Genomic DNA, 17846 nt, shown 5'->3' with positions numbered 1-17846 from the left:
CTCTCTGAATTAAATGTTTTTTTTTTTATTAACATTAACAAATAAAGGTAATTGACAATTTTTTATTTATTTATTATATATACAATATATTGTATACATATTATTATGTATATGTTTAAAATACATATTGAATCACAACATTATTTTATTTGTATCATAATGATTTTCTGTTAAGTATGTAATATAGATTTTTTTTCTTTTTATTGCATAGACCCAGGACGAGCTCACGGCCCACCTGATGTTAAGATGTTACCGGAGCCCGTAGACATCTACAATGTAAATGCCACCACCCACCTTGAGATATGAGTTCTAATGTCTCAGTGTAGTTACAACGGCTGCCCCACCCTTCAAACCGAAACGCACGACAGAAATAGGCAGGGTGGTGGTACCTACCAGTGCAGACTCACAAGACGTCCTAGCACCAGTAACGATATATTTACTGTTAAGACCGCTAAGCGATGGGCAGCGGATCGGCTGTGTTCCTAGCATTATTAAAGTCCATGAGCGACGGTACCTACCATCAGGAGAGCCGGGTAATCGTCTGCCTGGAAAAGCAATAAAAAAAATGCTTTTATTACCTAACGAGATTGGGGCAGCGTGCGAGATGATCTAAAGCAGCCTCCGTGAGCAGCCGGCAGCCGGCCAGCGAGAGTCGTTGCAGCGAGTGATGGGCTAACTGCGCCGCACCTGCGTCCGTGAGTCGGGCGCACGACGACGCATCCAGTTCCACCAGTTTGGGTAGTGTCTTTAATTAGATCATAAAAAACATTAACATACGTCGCATCTATTTCAAAACGACCAGAAAAAAAAAAATATGTGTGCAATTCACACGTGGTAGAAGTGAAACCTTCCAAAATTAAAATACAATTATCCTAAACGTCTTAAGTATATGTAAAATTTTGTCATTAGTAAATAATTGTAAGGTAGCGCCCTCTGTGAATTGATATTTTAATTTCACGTATAATCCTAAATTAAAATTCACTACAAGAGCTTTCATACACACGTTAGTATTAAAAAATCTTACAGATGGCGCTGTATTAAATAGTATGTATATTTCTGTCTCATTCTTTGCTGGCTTCATCCTACACATTTTTGTATTTGTGTCTCTTACCTGTCGTTTTTTCCGTTGCATCCGGCTTGAAATCACAACGATTCTAAAGAAGTTTTCACTTCAAAAAGCTTTTCAGACGAGTTTAAAAAAACCAATAGTTTTGCCATCATTATTAAAATATGAAAATTTATTAATTACCTGTACAACATATCTCATTGCTACATCTGTGATGTCAGTTCCGGGCAGACGCAGTACAGCGAGTGCGGCCAGGCGACTGGGCTCCCCGGCTCGGGCTCCGCCCCCCGGCCGCGAGTTCTCTGGGGGCGCGAGTATCCCGCGCAGCTTAGCGTCGTCGAGGCAGCGAGCAAACGAGAGGTCCAGCGCCCGGAGGGGGGGGCAGCTCGCCGAGCGCAGTGCGAGCGCGGCCTCAGCTGCGGACCCGGCCAGCGACAGAGAGCGCAGTGCAGGCAGTCGGGCTAACAACCTGAACAACATATAATTGAATTTGTACTAATTCATAAGTAAGAATAAATTAAAAAGATTTTTATATGTATGTATAGTAACCGGCAAACTTCGTGAGCAAATGACCTTGACTGCGCAGAACCGAATTTTAGATCACTTTGGTGGTGAGGGTGAGGCGCGACGGCAGGGGAAATCGTATCGAGCGCGTTATTGGTAGATCAGTCGAACCTTGCGTCCCGCACCACGCCCTCATTCCGCTTGCTCCCAAAAGTACGCTTGCGTACAGTGGAAAGTCTATCGTTATTAATCGTTAAGTTATTTGTTATAATTACTTGTAGACTTTGTTACCATTGCTATTTGTTGAGTGTTTGTTGATTTTTTATAAAAAATACACTATGCCGCGACAAACTGGTGTAGTATTCAAAAGAAAGGGTAGAAAAATTGTGTACGACGTATATTGCTTCATTATAAAACAGGAGAAGAATGATATGGAAAAAGTAAAACAGACTTCGGAAGCAAGAAAAACATCAGTGAGTACTGCTAGGTGCATTATTAACGAAGCTAAAGACTCTGGCTTGCTCGCCGTGTTTCGGACTCCGGGTAAGAAAAGATCAGGGAAGAAGAAAGTTACCGGAATGGATAGTTTCGTTCAATCTGTAATAAAAAGATGTAATCATAATAACAAGCAGCGAAACTCCGTATCGTAGAGAAAGGCTTCGAAAAATTTAAAGAAGATATAAATTTTAATGGCTCGGAATGAAGAATGATGGAAAAAAAAAACAGAAAGTAATCGGAAGCTGGTAATTGAAAAAAGTAACATTCGATTACTAAGAATCGAATATCTTCAAAAAATAATTAATTATAGACAAAAAAGAAGACCGAACCGACCGAGTTGTAAACTACACCGATGAGCCCTATGTCGACTCATCACGATGATAGCGACTCGGGTGATGAAAACAGTGATGACGATGATGGTCATGATTATGATAACGAAAAAAAAATTACAAATACCAGCTTCGCTTCAATTGAACCAAGACCTGGCAACAGCTCTAGTTTTGACTAAATAGAAGGAATATCTATTTTACCCCAAGATTAAATTATTACAATTATTAACCTATATTAAATACATAATATGTTGATTTTAATAATTTAATAGCATTATGACGCAGAGTAAATATTGTTTTTGCACGTGAGTGTACCATGCGCGAACTTACCCCCACTACGTCGACAAATGCTCAAGAAGTTTGCCGGCTATTATATTAGTCGTTTTTTTTACGTATTGACGTTGCGATTTTAATGAACGATAAGTGAAAGGGCACTACCAAGCCATGAAAAGATTTAAAAAACGGTTCATAAGTGAAAACCCTTTAAAAATACTGTTTCCAGAGTTTATAACCTATTCCCTACAATTTTTATTTTTTATTGCATTAAGCATATGAACATTTTTATTTTTATTGCTTAGGTTGGTGGACGAGCTCACAGCCCACCTGGTATTAAGTGGTTACTGGAGCCCATAGACATCTACAACGTAAATGCGCCACCCACCTTGAGATATACGTTCTAAGATCTCAAGTATAGTTCAAACCGAACCGCATTACTGCTTCACGGCAGAAATAGGCAGGGTGGTGGTACCTACCCGTGCGGACTCACAAGAGGTCCTACCACCAGTAATGAGCCCCAGTAACCACCTTATGTTAAGTGCGTGCACACTTCGAGACGAAAGGTCAATCTTTAATTGCATTGTACTGTTCAAGCTGGATCAAATGATCTAAAACATATTAATGGTTTCACTAACCAAGCCAGTTGTCTCCTGGCGAGATGGCACCACTCTAGGCCGAGCGAGAGCGGCTGTCGACGAGCGATCCCGGCCAACTGCGCCGCCGAGACGCGCACTTGTACAAACGACATGCTGCGCCACAAGGACGGATCCATCTGTGAACAAATAGACATTGTAGTAAGGTGTAATTATGATAATTTAGCTCCTGTTATATCAACTCTTGTACAAAGACTATTACTGCTTTTTGACAGTAACATTTGCGTACTTAAATCGATTAGCCATGATCGTTAATATTAACTACTAGCTGACCCGGCAAACTTCGTAGTGCTTCAATCGATAAATAAAATACCTAAACTTTTGTATAAAATAAACTTAAACCAAACAAAAGGAATCCGTCCGACGGGGGACACGTCAAAGGAAAAACAAAATTGTTATTTTTATTTAATACCGAGCATTTTCATATTTATCTACCTTTTAAACCTTTTCTGGACTTCCACAAATAATTCAAGACCAACATTAGCCAAATCGGTCCAGCTGTTCTCGAGTTTTAGCAAGATTAAGGAACAGCAATTTATTTTTATATATGAACTATTTGAGATTTATTTTTAATTTCAAATGCTTGCTGTTTTCACTATTGATTGCGTTTAATTTATTTACTAAAAGGAGATGTTTTATTTATAAAGAATATAGAATTTACATAATGAACTATTGCCAATATTGCAACATACCGAATATTCGGCCCAGGCTTTACAGACGAGCGCACAAGTGGCCAGCTCGTGTGGTGTCAACTTCGCGAAGACACAGAGCATCGCCTCTCGATCCAACCACGGCGAGCCCGAGCCTCCCGCGGTGCCGGCAGCGAGCGCAGGACGAACCGGGTACATCGGCTTCTTCAATAACTGCAAAACATTAACATATATTGGGGGTAATGACCAGTGGTCGGAGTAGGTAGATTGATTTTATATCTTTGCGTCAAGATATTATAATATGGACATGCCATTTTATCCATAATTTTTTTTTTTTTTTATTGAAAAAAAAATTTTTAGTCCTCATCGGATACAATTTCTATATTTATGAGATAAAGTAACAAAAAGCCCTACTGAATTCAACAGAAAGGGACAAAATACGGTGTAACTATTCCAAGGTGTTTTTGTATAAAATAAAATACTGATTTCTTTCACCATTAGCTAGCACTGGTAGCGTAGATTAATATTATTAATACGTTTTTCACCTTAAACATAGATTCATGCTAATTTCAACATTCCGAAACAAATATCACAATAAATATGAAGTTTCGGTATTTTGGAGGCATATCCATATTATCCTGTACGTTTGACGTCGACGACCTTAAATCAATCTACCTACTCCAACCTCTGGTAATGACTTACTGATAATAAGCAACTACTTTTGGGGCTACCGACTTCGTAATGTTGAATAAGACGTAAATAGTACCATACCGCTTAGTTCTACCGCAAACTTAAATTCTAATGTGATCAGGTCTATACTAATATATAAATCTACAGTGGTTTTTAGGGATGTTCCGTTATAACTACTGAACCATGCATCCGATTGACTTGAAACTTGGTATCCATGTAGAAAATACATGTACTTAATGGATAGGCTAATATTTATGAGTGTTGGACTCCATACACCAATTGCGGAGGCGTTAATGATGAAAATCTTTGTGGGGATGAGAAATGATAATGTTATTTTAAATGCTATGGAGGCGTTAATGATAAAAATCTTTGTGGGGATGAGAAATGATAATGTTATTTTAAATGCTATATTTTAAGTCTTTTATATAAAAGCAATTGTGGCATCAACCTCATATTTTCAAGCAGCACTTATTTCGTTATACTTATGAGTGGTTATAGATTAACACTAAATGGATTCAGTAAAGCATTCATTAACTACCTTGGCGGTGTGATGAGTGAGCTGCAAGGCCAGATGAGCGCGTAACGCTTGTTTCTTGGGCGCTTCATCGTCATCAGAAGAGCGACGTTTTTTACCCGGCGGCTCCCATGAACCGGATTCTTCCCCGCCCACGCAATTTCCTTCTTCCTCTTCTCGCTTTATATCTGAATTAAAATTAAAATTATTACATCTTCAAAAGATCCCACACAAAACCAAAAAATTATTTTATTTATAAGTATTCCAGAAGATGTAGACATTATATTATACGGAAACCAGACTCGTAAACTATCAAGTAATATGAGGTGTGGCATCCGTGTTTCGAGGGGAGAGTTTGACAGACCTTTACGGATCCAGAAAATATGGACATTGAATACGAGTTTTTTATATTTGTTTAGTATGTGAATATTGTCCCTCGCTAATGTTAGGATGCATCTTAATTTCTTTGATTTCAGCATCTATTTTCTTAAGACCTGTATATTGGATAGTCATAGTCAAGCTTATTTTCTTACATCAAATATTTTGTATTGCCAGAATCAAATGTCAGATTTGTAGACGGGAGTTGTATGGTCTGTGAGCAAATTGTCAATAGATATACAGCAGTTATATTCGTTTTCTGAAATATTTGCTGTATTATACCGTGTTTCTGTTACAAAGCTTAAATTACTGAATATTTAAAGAGTCAATCGTGATTAAAATATATTAAATTGTTTAAGAAACTTACCCTCTTCGGATTTGATGTGTGGGACGTCATTCTTGGCTTCGTTATCAGAGCCCCCATCTATCTTCGTTGAGACGGGAGTTGGCGGCGGTGGCAGCTTGTTCTGTAATTAATAAATATACCAAATTATTACATTACCATACAGGGTCAGAGTAGGCGTTATTTTTTTAACATGCTAAGCTCTGGTTTCTTCACAATTCACACACATTATACATATTTAATGGGAGTTACGTTTAAATAAATTAGTATGGGCATCATTTCACCTGCACTCCGTGATGACTGAGTTGACTGACGTCGGAGCTGACGCTCATCCGGCGTATGTCTGATGACTTTTGCCGAGCTCGAAAGTGTCGAGGCTGAAAGATCAATATCAGGAAATACATAAACTTATAGTTCAAGTAACAAAACTATTCGATAGGTACTCGAAACTTATCCGAATCTAACTTTATTGGGTAAATTTATTGTTTTTTTTTTGTAACTAACAACCAGTTACTTATTGTAATGAAGTTTTAAGCTAATCGTAATTTGTAGGCTTTTTTTGCTTAGATGGGTGGACGATCTCACAGCCCACCTGGTGTTAAGTGGTTACTGGAGCCCATAGACATCTACGACGTAAATGCGCCACCTACCTTGAGATATAAGTTCTAAGATCTCAAGTATAGTTTTACAACGGCTGCCCCGCCCTTCAAACCGAAACGCATTACTGCTTCACGGCAGAAATAGGCGGGGTGGTGCTACCTACCCGCGCGGACTCATAACAGGTCCTACCACTAGGCTTTTCGGGCAACGACATGATTATTGTGAATTTGGCGTTACCTTGTAATCATGGTTGAGTCCCATGGTGGTGCAAGTGGGACACTCCCAGGAGTTGGGCAGATCCTCGTTGAGTTGTCCGCCGGGGGGCACGCAGGCCGGATGCACGATGCTGTAGCACACCGAACACTCGCGCAGGGACGACGGACCGTTACGACCTTTAAACATACATACATTAACTACATTTTTAAATGTTCATATTCTTAAATCATTTACATAAGCAATAAACAAAATATAAGCCGCGCCAATAAAGAAACGGATCTAAAATGGCGGCGGCGATCATGCGCTCTCACTCTAAACTATTGCTGTCTTTAGTCGCACACGGCGCGTACTGCATGCAAAATAATTATCAGTTCTGACTTTTTTCTCAGACGCGGTCTGTTTTCTCTCAAATTCTGTTGTTATTTGTTGCATTTGTTCGTTATTTCGTGGTTATTTTGTTATTTATTTTACACCTCCCCCTCTGCCAGGCCACCAAAGTAAAGTACATTCTCATTTGTTTTTTTATATTTTTTTTACAATAAATAACTTTTTCTTTCTATCTTTCTTTTTATTTGTTGACCCTACCAAATGTCAGTGTAGGTACAAAGACGCCATTTTCGATTCGTTTCTTTATTGGCACGGCTTATACTAAAATGTATTAGGTACTGTTTTGAAATTAATTAATGTAATTTTACTTTTGAATCAAGATGTTATTTTTAGTTTTCATTGTTCGAGCAAAAAATATCGTTTCTGTAAACGAAATGCAACGAAAACTTTAACTCTTTTTCCATGTTCAACAATAATTACCGGAGTTACCCTTTGCTTGGGGCGCAACCGGCGTTTGCATCCAGCCGTCCAAATGACACACTGCACAGGAAGCTGTCACTGGTAACATCGGCTGTACAGAAAAGAAAATTAATTTGACTTTTTTTTATATTTGTACTTGTAAAAATTTTAGTTAATAATTCTTATAGCATACCTGTAGACACTGTCGCATGATACACGTTTGTTTTGCACGTCCTTGACCGCCGAACTTAACCATATCATGACAAAAGACGCATTCTCCACAATCGGTACGTTGACAAGCCTCGCACTTCTTACACCTGCAATGTAAAATATCAGTTAGCGTTAACCGTTAATAACAAGTAACATTATAAATAGTTTTGAAGTTATTTTCCGTACCTAGTCCTTCGACGTCGCGGAGCAGAGTTGGCGTGTTCGGGGCGGGGCCGCGCGCCTCCCCTCCCACCGCCGCGCCCCCCGCGCCCCCCACCGCCGCCGCGACGCTCTGTCAGGGGAGGCTCCTCCGGACCTTACACATAATACAACAACATACACTCACGATTCTGTTATTACTTTAGATGAACAAACGAGCCCATGGAAATTATGACGTTAGGTGCTTATTGTAGCTTTGCTTATTGCTTCAATTTAAAAACCGGTGCAAGATTAACTTTTATGAAACATGTACTGCATAACGATTCACTACTAACCTCGGGATACAGATATCTCACGCTATCAATCAGTTTACTGAACACTACGACGTCACGGTAGAGTAAGCTCAAAGAAAACAGGGGCCACTTGTCACACAAAAATTTTTTTTTAACTAAAATACATATCAATTTTGGTAAAATAAAAAATTCCTTCTACGTTTGTTTCTTTTTTTTTTTTTCCTACCTAAACTGATAGCCTTGAGAGACTATTTCAGCGTAACCTTAACTAGTAGGTGAGCTCACGGGGCTCAAACCTGACGACGTTGCTAACACGAACCCTAGCAAGAGCCGTGCTTCGCAGAATCTACCACCGGATCGGAAACGCGACCCACTGAGAAGATCCTGCGAGAAACTCAGTGGGTTGTGTCTGTAGGTTAATTTACTCGTCGAGCCCGATGACCGATTTGTGTTTCAAAATTAAAGAACCACATTTATGAGCAGTTTTGACTCTGACTTTTGAGATTTTTTGTGCAACAACTTCTTGTCGATTGAATGATTAACATTGAAAATTACCTTTGAGTACTGGAACTCCAGTAACGGCCAGGTGCTGTTTATCATGACGATGTTGTTCAACCAGAGTGCGAACGTCTTTCACCAATGCAATGGGATCTGAGAGTAACTCGGGCACCGACTTGCGAGCCGCTGGTAGCTGATGCAGATACATAACTATAGCCTGAAAGTAATATTATAACTTGTCTCAATAGCGTCATTGACTGATTCTCTTATTTTCTTAGAATAAATTATGTGTTATTGTGACATCAGTTCATTCACAATATTTTTTATAACTATATTTAAAAATATTGCCAAAAATTTTTTGGCTTTTTACTTGTGGTAGGAAGTCTTGTGAGTCCGCACGGATAGGTACCCTGCCTATTTCTGCCGTGAAGCAGTAATGCGTTTCGGTTTGAAGGGTGGGACAGCCGTTGTGCTGTAAAACTGAGACTTTAGAACACATCTCAAGATAGGTGGCGGTATTTACGTTATAGATGTCTATGGGCTCCGATAACCATTTAACATCAGTTAAGCCATGAGTTCGTCTAGGCACCTAAGCAATAAATAAAAAATGTTTCAGAAATATTAAAATTTATTCTAGAAAACTTCTTTTAGACCGTTTTAATCACAACAAACAAAACTAAAGAAAAAAATTCAACTCACCTTGAGTCCGTGCAGTTCGTTCTGTGTAAGGTGAACATGTTCAGAGGGCGCGTTGAGAGGCAAGGCCTGACACTCTGGCGCGAGGTGCGAGCGACCCAGCAACGCGGACACGTACCGGTCCAGCACGTACCACAGCATCTCCGTGAAGAATGGGTATCTGAACTTTTGTGGGACCTGACGAAGGAAAAATACATAATTTTTTATTAATATAATAACATCATATCGAGCAAGGTCGAGGGACTGCTGATTAATAAGCCTTTGCAGCAGGCACTTGGAAGGAAAAAAAAAACAAATGTAATGTAAATGATATAAAATGTATGTAATGATAGTTATCTGTTAGATTTTTTTAAGTTACTAACATAGATTATAAGTAATTGTTACTAACAAAATATTATGGTTTTAAAAAAAAACTGAAATAAAGTATAAATAATAAAATTAATAATAATAATCAATGTCAGTCGATACGACGAATACACAGTATTAACCCTACAGAGATTTTAAATATTTTGTAATATACCAGTTTTATTAACAATACATATATTATTTGAAACCTTTCGAAACAATAGTTTTTAAGAAGCAGTTTTTTTTAAACATAAAAATTACTTTATTGCATGAGATAAACACAAACCTTAGTTACGTCTTCGACTTGTGCGATCTTCAACTGTTTTTCAATGCCAAACTGGTGAAGGAAATTTCCACCAAACACAAGGGAGTCGCTCGGAGTGTACACCGCGTGTATCCATCCCGTCGGAATAAAGAAGGTGTGGCCTGCTTGAAGCTTTAAACAGAGTCAGTTATTTTAATTCAATATTTGTAAAATTTTGAGATTACGTGATAAGAAACTATTAAAAATATACCTAATATAAATTATCTAATTACAAATACAAAGGGAGAATGCAGGGACATTGCAGTTCAGATTAAAGTTCAGTTGTTGGTCATTGGTCACAATAAAGCTCACCGCATTATAAACACGATAAGTATACCTACTTACTTGTGTATTCACATTTAATATCAAACAAATGAAGTCAATCAATAATACCTTTTACTTGTAAAAATCAAATACATACATGAACTCTGATGCATTTCTCGACTGTGTCACCAAAGAAAACATCAGACTGCTTGCCGGACAGGACCCACTTTTCATAGAGTTGCAGATTCTTTTCAGTTGGTGGAATAAGCCAAAACACTTTTGCACCTAAAAAATGCATTTAATTGAATTCCCATGCTTTCCTCTCAAATCAAAGTTAAATCTTAAAAGTTAAAAATAAATTTCGAAATAAAAAACTCGAATTAATAAATTAAAAAATAAATTTAGGATCTATTGTTTCGCATTTATTTATAGTTATGAACAGAGTATTTAATACGCTATTGTTTTTTTAAGAGCATCTTATTTTTTATTTTTTTTATTGCTTAGATGGGTGGACGAGCTCTCAGCCCACCTGGTGTTAAGTGGTTACCGGAGCCCATAGATATCTACAACGCAAATGCGCCACCCACTTTGAGATATAAGTTCTAAGGTCTCAGTATAGTTACAACGGCTACCCCACCCTTCAAACCGAAACGGATTACTGCTTCACGGCAGAAATAGGCGGGATGGTGGCACCTACCCGCACGAACTCACAAGTGGTCCTTTTTTTTTTTTTTTTTTTGGTATCGATGGGGAATCCTAGTCTTTACGGATACCCTGCCGACGGGGGTCGGACCGGGTTATGTCGGACTCCGCGCCTCCGGTAGAAGAAAGAGGAAGAAGTCGCGAACCGAGGTCCGCGCCCTCAACCAATTGGTCCACGGAGACTACGCCTTTAGAAAGGCGCGCTGGGCTAAGTTCAGCTCTCGCCAAACCCGCCCAGCTTAACGACTACCGACTAAACCCCAACGAGCTCCTCCACTCCGGCTGGGCGGGGACCCAGGTACCGCCATGTGCGCGCCATAGGCCCGCCTTCGCCGGCTCCCACCCCAATGTTACGTTGGGCACCACCAGTAATTACGCAAATTATAATTTTGCGGGTTTAATTTTTGTTTTTCACTGTGGAAATCAATCGTGAACATTTGTTGAGTACGTATTTCATTAGAAAAATTGGTACCCGCCTGCGGGATTCGAACACGGTTGCATCGCTTTAGCACGAATGCACCGGACGTCTTATCCTTTAGGCCACGACGATTTCAAGTTTAGTCTTAGTAGTTCTCACCTCTCAAAATGTGATACCAGACGGAAGTCCCGCCAAAATCAATATGGAAATCTGTGTAACATCCCTTCACAGACATAAGGCAGTACTTCTGGACTTTTGGGTACATCATGTCATCGAGTGCGTTTGTAGATTCAGTCTGGAAAAGTAATTAAAATATCCCTTTTTGTTCTGTTCAACTCATTATATTATGATGTGAATAGTAAGTAGTCACTGACAGCCCAAGGTTACATTAATTTTGTATATTAAATTTTCTCTTTTGTTTCAATTTATTTTTTGGTAAAAGTAGGAAAAACTGTTTCCAAAGTTTGTTTACAAAAAAAACCCTAAAAAGTCAGGTGAAAAACACAATAGAAAAAAAATCTACTGTTTTGTCTTTTGCCTTAGCTTATTCCTATATGGATAATTAATTATACCGCATATTATCATGCTGACAAATGTGTTTAATGTAAAAACATGAGTCCATTGTTTGCTACTTAATTCATCTAATACTACAATACATGTTTTTTTTAACATTTCTAAATGTCATATCATTATTTTAATACAGCACGTATTTTATATCAAGCTGGCATTTCATATATTTTGTTTTGTTTATGTGAAACTGTAAAACATTAAATCACGTTTTTTTTTTGGGTGCAAACATAGTTATATCTTAAAATCATATGTATCGTGTAAAGTGGGTTAATTAGTGATCAGAGGTCGCCACTTGTTAGCAGTGTTGACAGCATTAATGTCATCGAGGAGGTTTGCATTTAAGACGCACGCTAAACAAATATAAAAAAGGGGACGTATTCATGATATTAAGATTGATGCAGAAGGGGACGCAACGAAAAATAGAGCGTATTATAACGGTTTCCGTAAACAATACATTGCGATTCAAAGAATTGAAAACAATATTTTTTAAGTTTAGATCATTGAACTTTATATACATAACAAAATTTACATGAAGCATTGGCACGATTTCCCTTTTATAGAATATCTACTTTATGACATACTTTTTCGTAACATCCATATCATTTTTTTTTTAAATGCAACTTTTTTTTTGCAATTCAAGTCAAGTTAACCTCGTACATTTCATATTCAAAATATTCGAAACATGACATCTCATAATGCCCGTGATATAAGAATCAATGAACGAGTTATCAATCGTCTACTGCATTTTTGATATCACGCTATAAATTTTCTAACTTATTAGAGCTTTGCAATTGTTTAGGAAATTAAATCATGGCTGTTCTAGTGTAATTTAGAACAACCAAGTATTTGGTAATTAAGTATGAACGAGCAAAACAGTCATTAAGAATAATTTTGTTTTTATTTTCTCCTTAAATAAAATATGGTAAAAATGTATATATAATTGTTTAGGATATTAAGTCATGGCTGTTCTAGTGTAATTTAGAACAACCAAGTATTTGGTAATTAAGTATGAACGAGCAAAACAGTCATTAAGAATAATTTTGTTTTTATTTTCTCCTTAAATAAAATATGGTAAAAATGTATATATAATTGTTTAGGAAATTAAATCATGGCTGTTCTAGTGTAATTTAGAACAACCAAGTATTTGGTAATTAAGTATGAACGAGCAAAACAGTCATTAAGAATAATTTTGTTTTTATTTTCTCCTTAAATAAAATATGGTAAAAATGTATATATAATTGTTTAGGATATTAAATCATGGCTGTTCTAGTGTAATTTAGAACAACCAAGTATTTGGTAATTAAGTATGAACGAGCAAAACAGTCATTAAGAATAATTTTGTTTTTATTTTCTCCTTAAATAAAATATGGTAAAAATGTATATATAATTGTTTAGGATATTAAATCATGGCTGTTCTAGTGTAATTTAGAACAACCAAGTATTTGGTAATTAAGTATGAACGAGCAAAACAGTCATTAAGAATAATTTTGTTTTTATTTTCTCCTTAAATAAAATATGGTAAAAATGTATATATAATTGTTTAGGATATTAAATCATGGCTGTTCTAGTGTAATTTAGAACAACCAAGTATTTGGTAATTAAGTATGAACGAGCAAAACAGTCATTAAGAATAATTTTGTTTTTATTTTCTCCTTAAATAAATATGGTAAAAATTTATATTTAAGAGAGAAATTTAAAAAATTCGTTTAATCGTGTACAATGAGCCAAATTTTAATCAAATATTATAAACACAGTTAGTTACATATATGTACGCCTATTGAAAAACCGGTTTGTCTTAATACTGAGACCTTTTTTTTTATTGCTTAAATGGGTGGGCGAGCTCACAGCCCACCTGATGTTAAGTGGTTACTGGAGCCCATAGACATCTACAACGTAAATGCGCCACCCACCTTGAGATGTAAGTTCTAAGGTCTCAGTATAGTTACAACGGCTTCACTGCTTCACGGCAGAAATAGGCAGGGTGGTGGTTGGTACCTATCCGCGCGGACTCACAAGAGGTCCTACCACCAGTCAGTCAGTCAAACTTATGAACAAAATGCAAATACACATCGTTTCAATTCATTCAGTGAGTAATCGGTCCCTTGATTTACGTAATCGTATTCATGGTGATGTTTCCTTCAGAATTAATATTAAGGAATGGTGACTCGCTTTTTGTATCTCGAAAAAATGGTGTCAGTATAAAATATGAACACATTAACAGTTTTTTTTTTTAAATTTTTTATGTTCAATACCGTCTTTACCATAAGGGCACACGGGGCCCGTGCCCAGGGCCCCCATTTTCAGGGGGCCCCGAAAGACCGACAATTTCTCTCACACGTTTATTCTCAAAACATTTTTGTCGGGCACATTACACTTTTTTCAGAAATCAGTAATCAGAAGGTATTTACAAGGCATATACTATGCCTATAACAGAAGATTTTGCTCAACAGAAATCCCGAAAGAAACCGTTATCGAAATCGTAACCAAAAAACATTAATATCGTTAATGACATATTATATCATACTGTATTTGATTACCTATAATAAATGGTCATACTCAGTAAAAAAATGTTATTATAATTCGCTTTTTTTACTTTCCAAAAGGGCCTCAAATTCTTGTGTGCCCAAGGGCCCCATCCTAGTTTAAGACGTCCCTGTTTATGTTGTAGTTAAGTTATAGATTTCCCATAATATATGTCAGACTGCTATTTAAAGGAAAAGAATTTTAATTTTTGAAATTACTGTTGATATTTATATTTTTTATGCTCAGTGTACGTAAATTAGCACGGGCAAAATTATGTAAAATCGTTTATGAAGAAAACTTACGCTAGTCGTAAAGTTCATCGTATCCAAATACGCGTGCAACGGAAGATTTGCTCATATATCGGACGCAGGGACGTATAAGATGTTAAAATTACACATACATTTCATGGTTCATGTGTTCAAACCAATTGAATTCATTAAAGAAAGCTGGTTATCGATTCGCCTAACTGAATCTTTTATCATTTGCAATTTATTATGAATAATAAACTTTGCTAATAAGCTGACTCCCCCACCGATCCTATATTCAATAGAATTAATTAAGCTTGGCTTCCTATAGACCGATCGCGTACAAACCAAACCAAAAAGACGCGTCGGCTATAAATTTAATTCTCTACTTTTCGGTTTTCGATATTGAGAACCCTTGAGGTCGAAACTCGGCACACAGAGTAAAAACATTTTCAACTAAAGTACAAAATTCACGTAAATAGTTTTAAGCTTACCTGTTGATCCTTCAAATGTCGAGGCCAGACGGTATCGACCCAATCTATCAGGCGTACAATACGCGGAGCTTGCACGTAATTCTCGAGGCGAGTGTGCGAAAACTCCAGAGAGATTACGTTCAAGAGACGCTCCTTGTTCGGATCGTCATAGTAACGCTGCCAATCCTATTTAAAAAAAAAAAAACTACCTATAATACATACGTAACTAAAACCATACATTATATATTAAATATTTCGGTTATTTATAATCACAGTAAGTCGTAGCGTTTAATAATAGAGTTGAAATTGAATAAAGAAAAGCATTGTGAGAATACTTAAATATTTAGTTTGTTATTTTATCAATGAAAATTTATATAATAAGTTCTCTCTATTGACGATGTTTGAAGAACTATAAAAAGTATCAGGCTTAGTCACGAAAACCTTAGTAACAAATTAAATTTATTTTAATCAATATAAGCCGAAATTATGCTTAACTTTTTTCACTTCAAAATGTTCATTAAATGTTGTTCAGTTTTAAATTGCAGATTCTAAATAAACAATGCCAGTTTACTATCAAATTGTTAAGCCGAACAACAATACTATCTTCCTTTTTTATTAATTCAATGTTGAAGCAATATCTATATGCTATCAGCATTTTTTATGAAATATATAACATCTGAAGGACAAGGACGTTGAAAAACCCCATAGGGACAGCCCACTGAGTTTCTCGCCAGATCTTCTCAGTGGTCCCACCCGGTGGTAGATTGTGCGAAGCACTGCTCTTGCAAGGGCTAGTGTTAGCAAATTCTTTCAGGCTTAGCCTGTGAGCAGCGTGCCCGTCTGGGCGTAGCTGGAATAGGCTCTTAGGCTACCAGCTAATAGGTAGAAAAAAAAGGTTGAAAAACTTAAGTTCGCTAATATGTCCCAAGGCTTAATTTTACAGTTTACGTATTGTTTAAAACAAATAAGATGGCGGTGCGGACGGTTCTCTTATAACTGACCCTGGCGTTTGTATTGTTCAGAATCTCAACATACAAACGCCAAAAATAGTATCTCAACTTGAGATTCTATTTTTTTATCCGTTTACCGGGCAACAGTTGGTACAGCTTTCAAATCGATCTAAAAAGTAAATCTAAGCAGTCTGTCTAATTTATTCGACTAAGCAATAAACATGGAACACAACTGATTTCCATACGCGCCATTTTGCTTTTTAATATACAGGCTTAGGCGCAGATCAGCGAAATCGGTCTTTAAAAGCAGCTTTTTTTTATCTCGTGCATTTTTTGCAACATCACAATGTAGTAAAGGAATTAATTATCAATTAAGAGAGTTATTTAAGGGAGAAGATAAATTGCTTATTCTAAGAATAGTTATAGCACAAGAAAAGAAAATTCTTGAGTGGTAGTAGTACTATTTTTCCAACTGAATAGGCAAAGGTGTCATACCATACAGCCCAATCTTTTATATGAAAAATTTAAGATAGTTTAAAAATAGACTGACATAATTATCACGTGGCGTTAAATTAATTAAATCTTATCATTTGTGGTTTCTGAACATTTACAAAATCCTTCATTAAAAATAAAATATAGGATAGGTAATATGCTACTGCCATCTACAGGAGCAATGAGAAACTAATCAAAGCGAAGCCATCTAGTGGCCGACGCCCGTATACATTTTTGTTGAGTGCTTGAGTTGCTTATCTATAACTAATTTATGTGTATTATCTATGACACTGATAGCTGAGTAAGCGGCGGCCTTCACGTTCTGATGTCTATGGACTAACACCCACCTCGTCTACCCACGTCAAGCAATAAATGATAAAAAACATGCCAACCCTAATTATTTTTCGTAAATACTTTACTCCATTATGTGACGCTTTATATAATACGCATTTCCTCCGAATTTCTTGCCAATTATCTCAGAGTAAATGTTTGTGTAGAATGGAAATATACGGTATAGCAAATTATAAGGGCAGCGTTTTTTTTTTTAACATTTTCTACGGAATCCTAAAATGAGTTTATGTAACAAAGTGAAAAAAAAATCAGTGATTCTTACAACTTGTTCAAAAATACGTTAACACAATTAAATTTCCATATAAAAATTACTTTCCCGGAGCTTTTGAAATGTTTTAATACGAAAACATTTTGAAGTTTTAAATATCCTTATGTATAAACAACTCTGACAATTCCAAGAAAAAAACAAAGAATTAAGGTCGAATTACAGAAACGAAAGAATTAAAAACCTTAATAAAAAAAAAAACCAGAATACCGACCTTAACAGAGCATTTTTTGTAAAAGGGTTCTGTGTGAAATATCCTTTACAAAGTTCGATACGCTGTCAAGACATAATATAGTCGTAGTAAATATATGTATAAATATAATAAAAGTACAACACGTTGCATGTCGCAGGAAATAAGTGAAGATGACGCAACAATAAAAGGGTGGGGGACATCTGAAAGATCGCGTTCAGGACCGGTCAGATCCGAGGAATGAGACTTGATGAGACGGACGTATGAATAAGTTTATTCTAACATCATAGAGTTTCCTTCCATATATTATAATGTTTCTACTTTGTATGTTTAAAAAACAATGACACATAACAATCAACATTTTAAAACTCTGTATAGATTTTTTTTTATATTTT

The 17846-nt window shown here is 36.6% G+C and overlaps 1 protein-coding gene across 2 annotated transcripts in view; it reads right to left on the bottom strand.

The window, feature by feature from the left end:
* Nucleotides 1–17846, bottom strand: part of Kdm2 (Lysine demethylase 2) — a 33284-nt gene that overhangs the window by 2377 nt on the left and 13061 nt on the right. The window contains exons 4-20 of one of the 2 annotated variants that reach the window (XM_089733984.1): nt 15225–15389; nt 11552–11687; nt 10430–10557; nt 9991–10140; nt 9363–9536; nt 8721–8880; nt 7900–8029; nt 7697–7820; nt 7525–7615; nt 6739–6893; nt 6186–6278; nt 5926–6025; nt 5205–5368; nt 4019–4189; nt 3309–3445; nt 1250–1535; nt 579–745 (exon numbers count right to left, since the gene is read on the bottom strand). In XM_089733984.1, coding sequence (XP_089590110.1) covers nt 579–745; nt 1250–1535; nt 3309–3445; nt 4019–4189; nt 5205–5368; nt 5926–6025; nt 6186–6278; nt 6739–6893; nt 7525–7615; nt 7697–7820; nt 7900–8029; nt 8721–8880; nt 9363–9536; nt 9991–10140; nt 10430–10557; nt 11552–11687; nt 15225–15389 — 2531 coding nt within the window. The remainder of the gene's footprint in view (nt 1–578; nt 746–1249; nt 1536–3308; nt 3446–4018; nt 4190–5204; nt 5369–5925; nt 6026–6185; nt 6279–6738; nt 6894–7524; nt 7616–7696; nt 7821–7899; nt 8030–8720; nt 8881–9362; nt 9537–9990; nt 10141–10429; nt 10558–11551; nt 11688–15224; nt 15390–17846) is intronic. The other variant, XM_089733985.1, reaches the window with a different exon arrangement.

Source organism: Bombyx mandarina, chromosome 16 (assembly GCF_030267445.1).
Source record: "Bombyx mandarina strain Sakado chromosome 16, ASM3026744v2".
NCBI lineage: Eukaryota > Metazoa > Arthropoda > Insecta > Lepidoptera > Bombycidae > Bombyx > Bombyx mandarina.
Note: the sequence above shows the minus strand (reverse complement) of the source record. Positions and strands in the feature narration are given on the sequence as shown.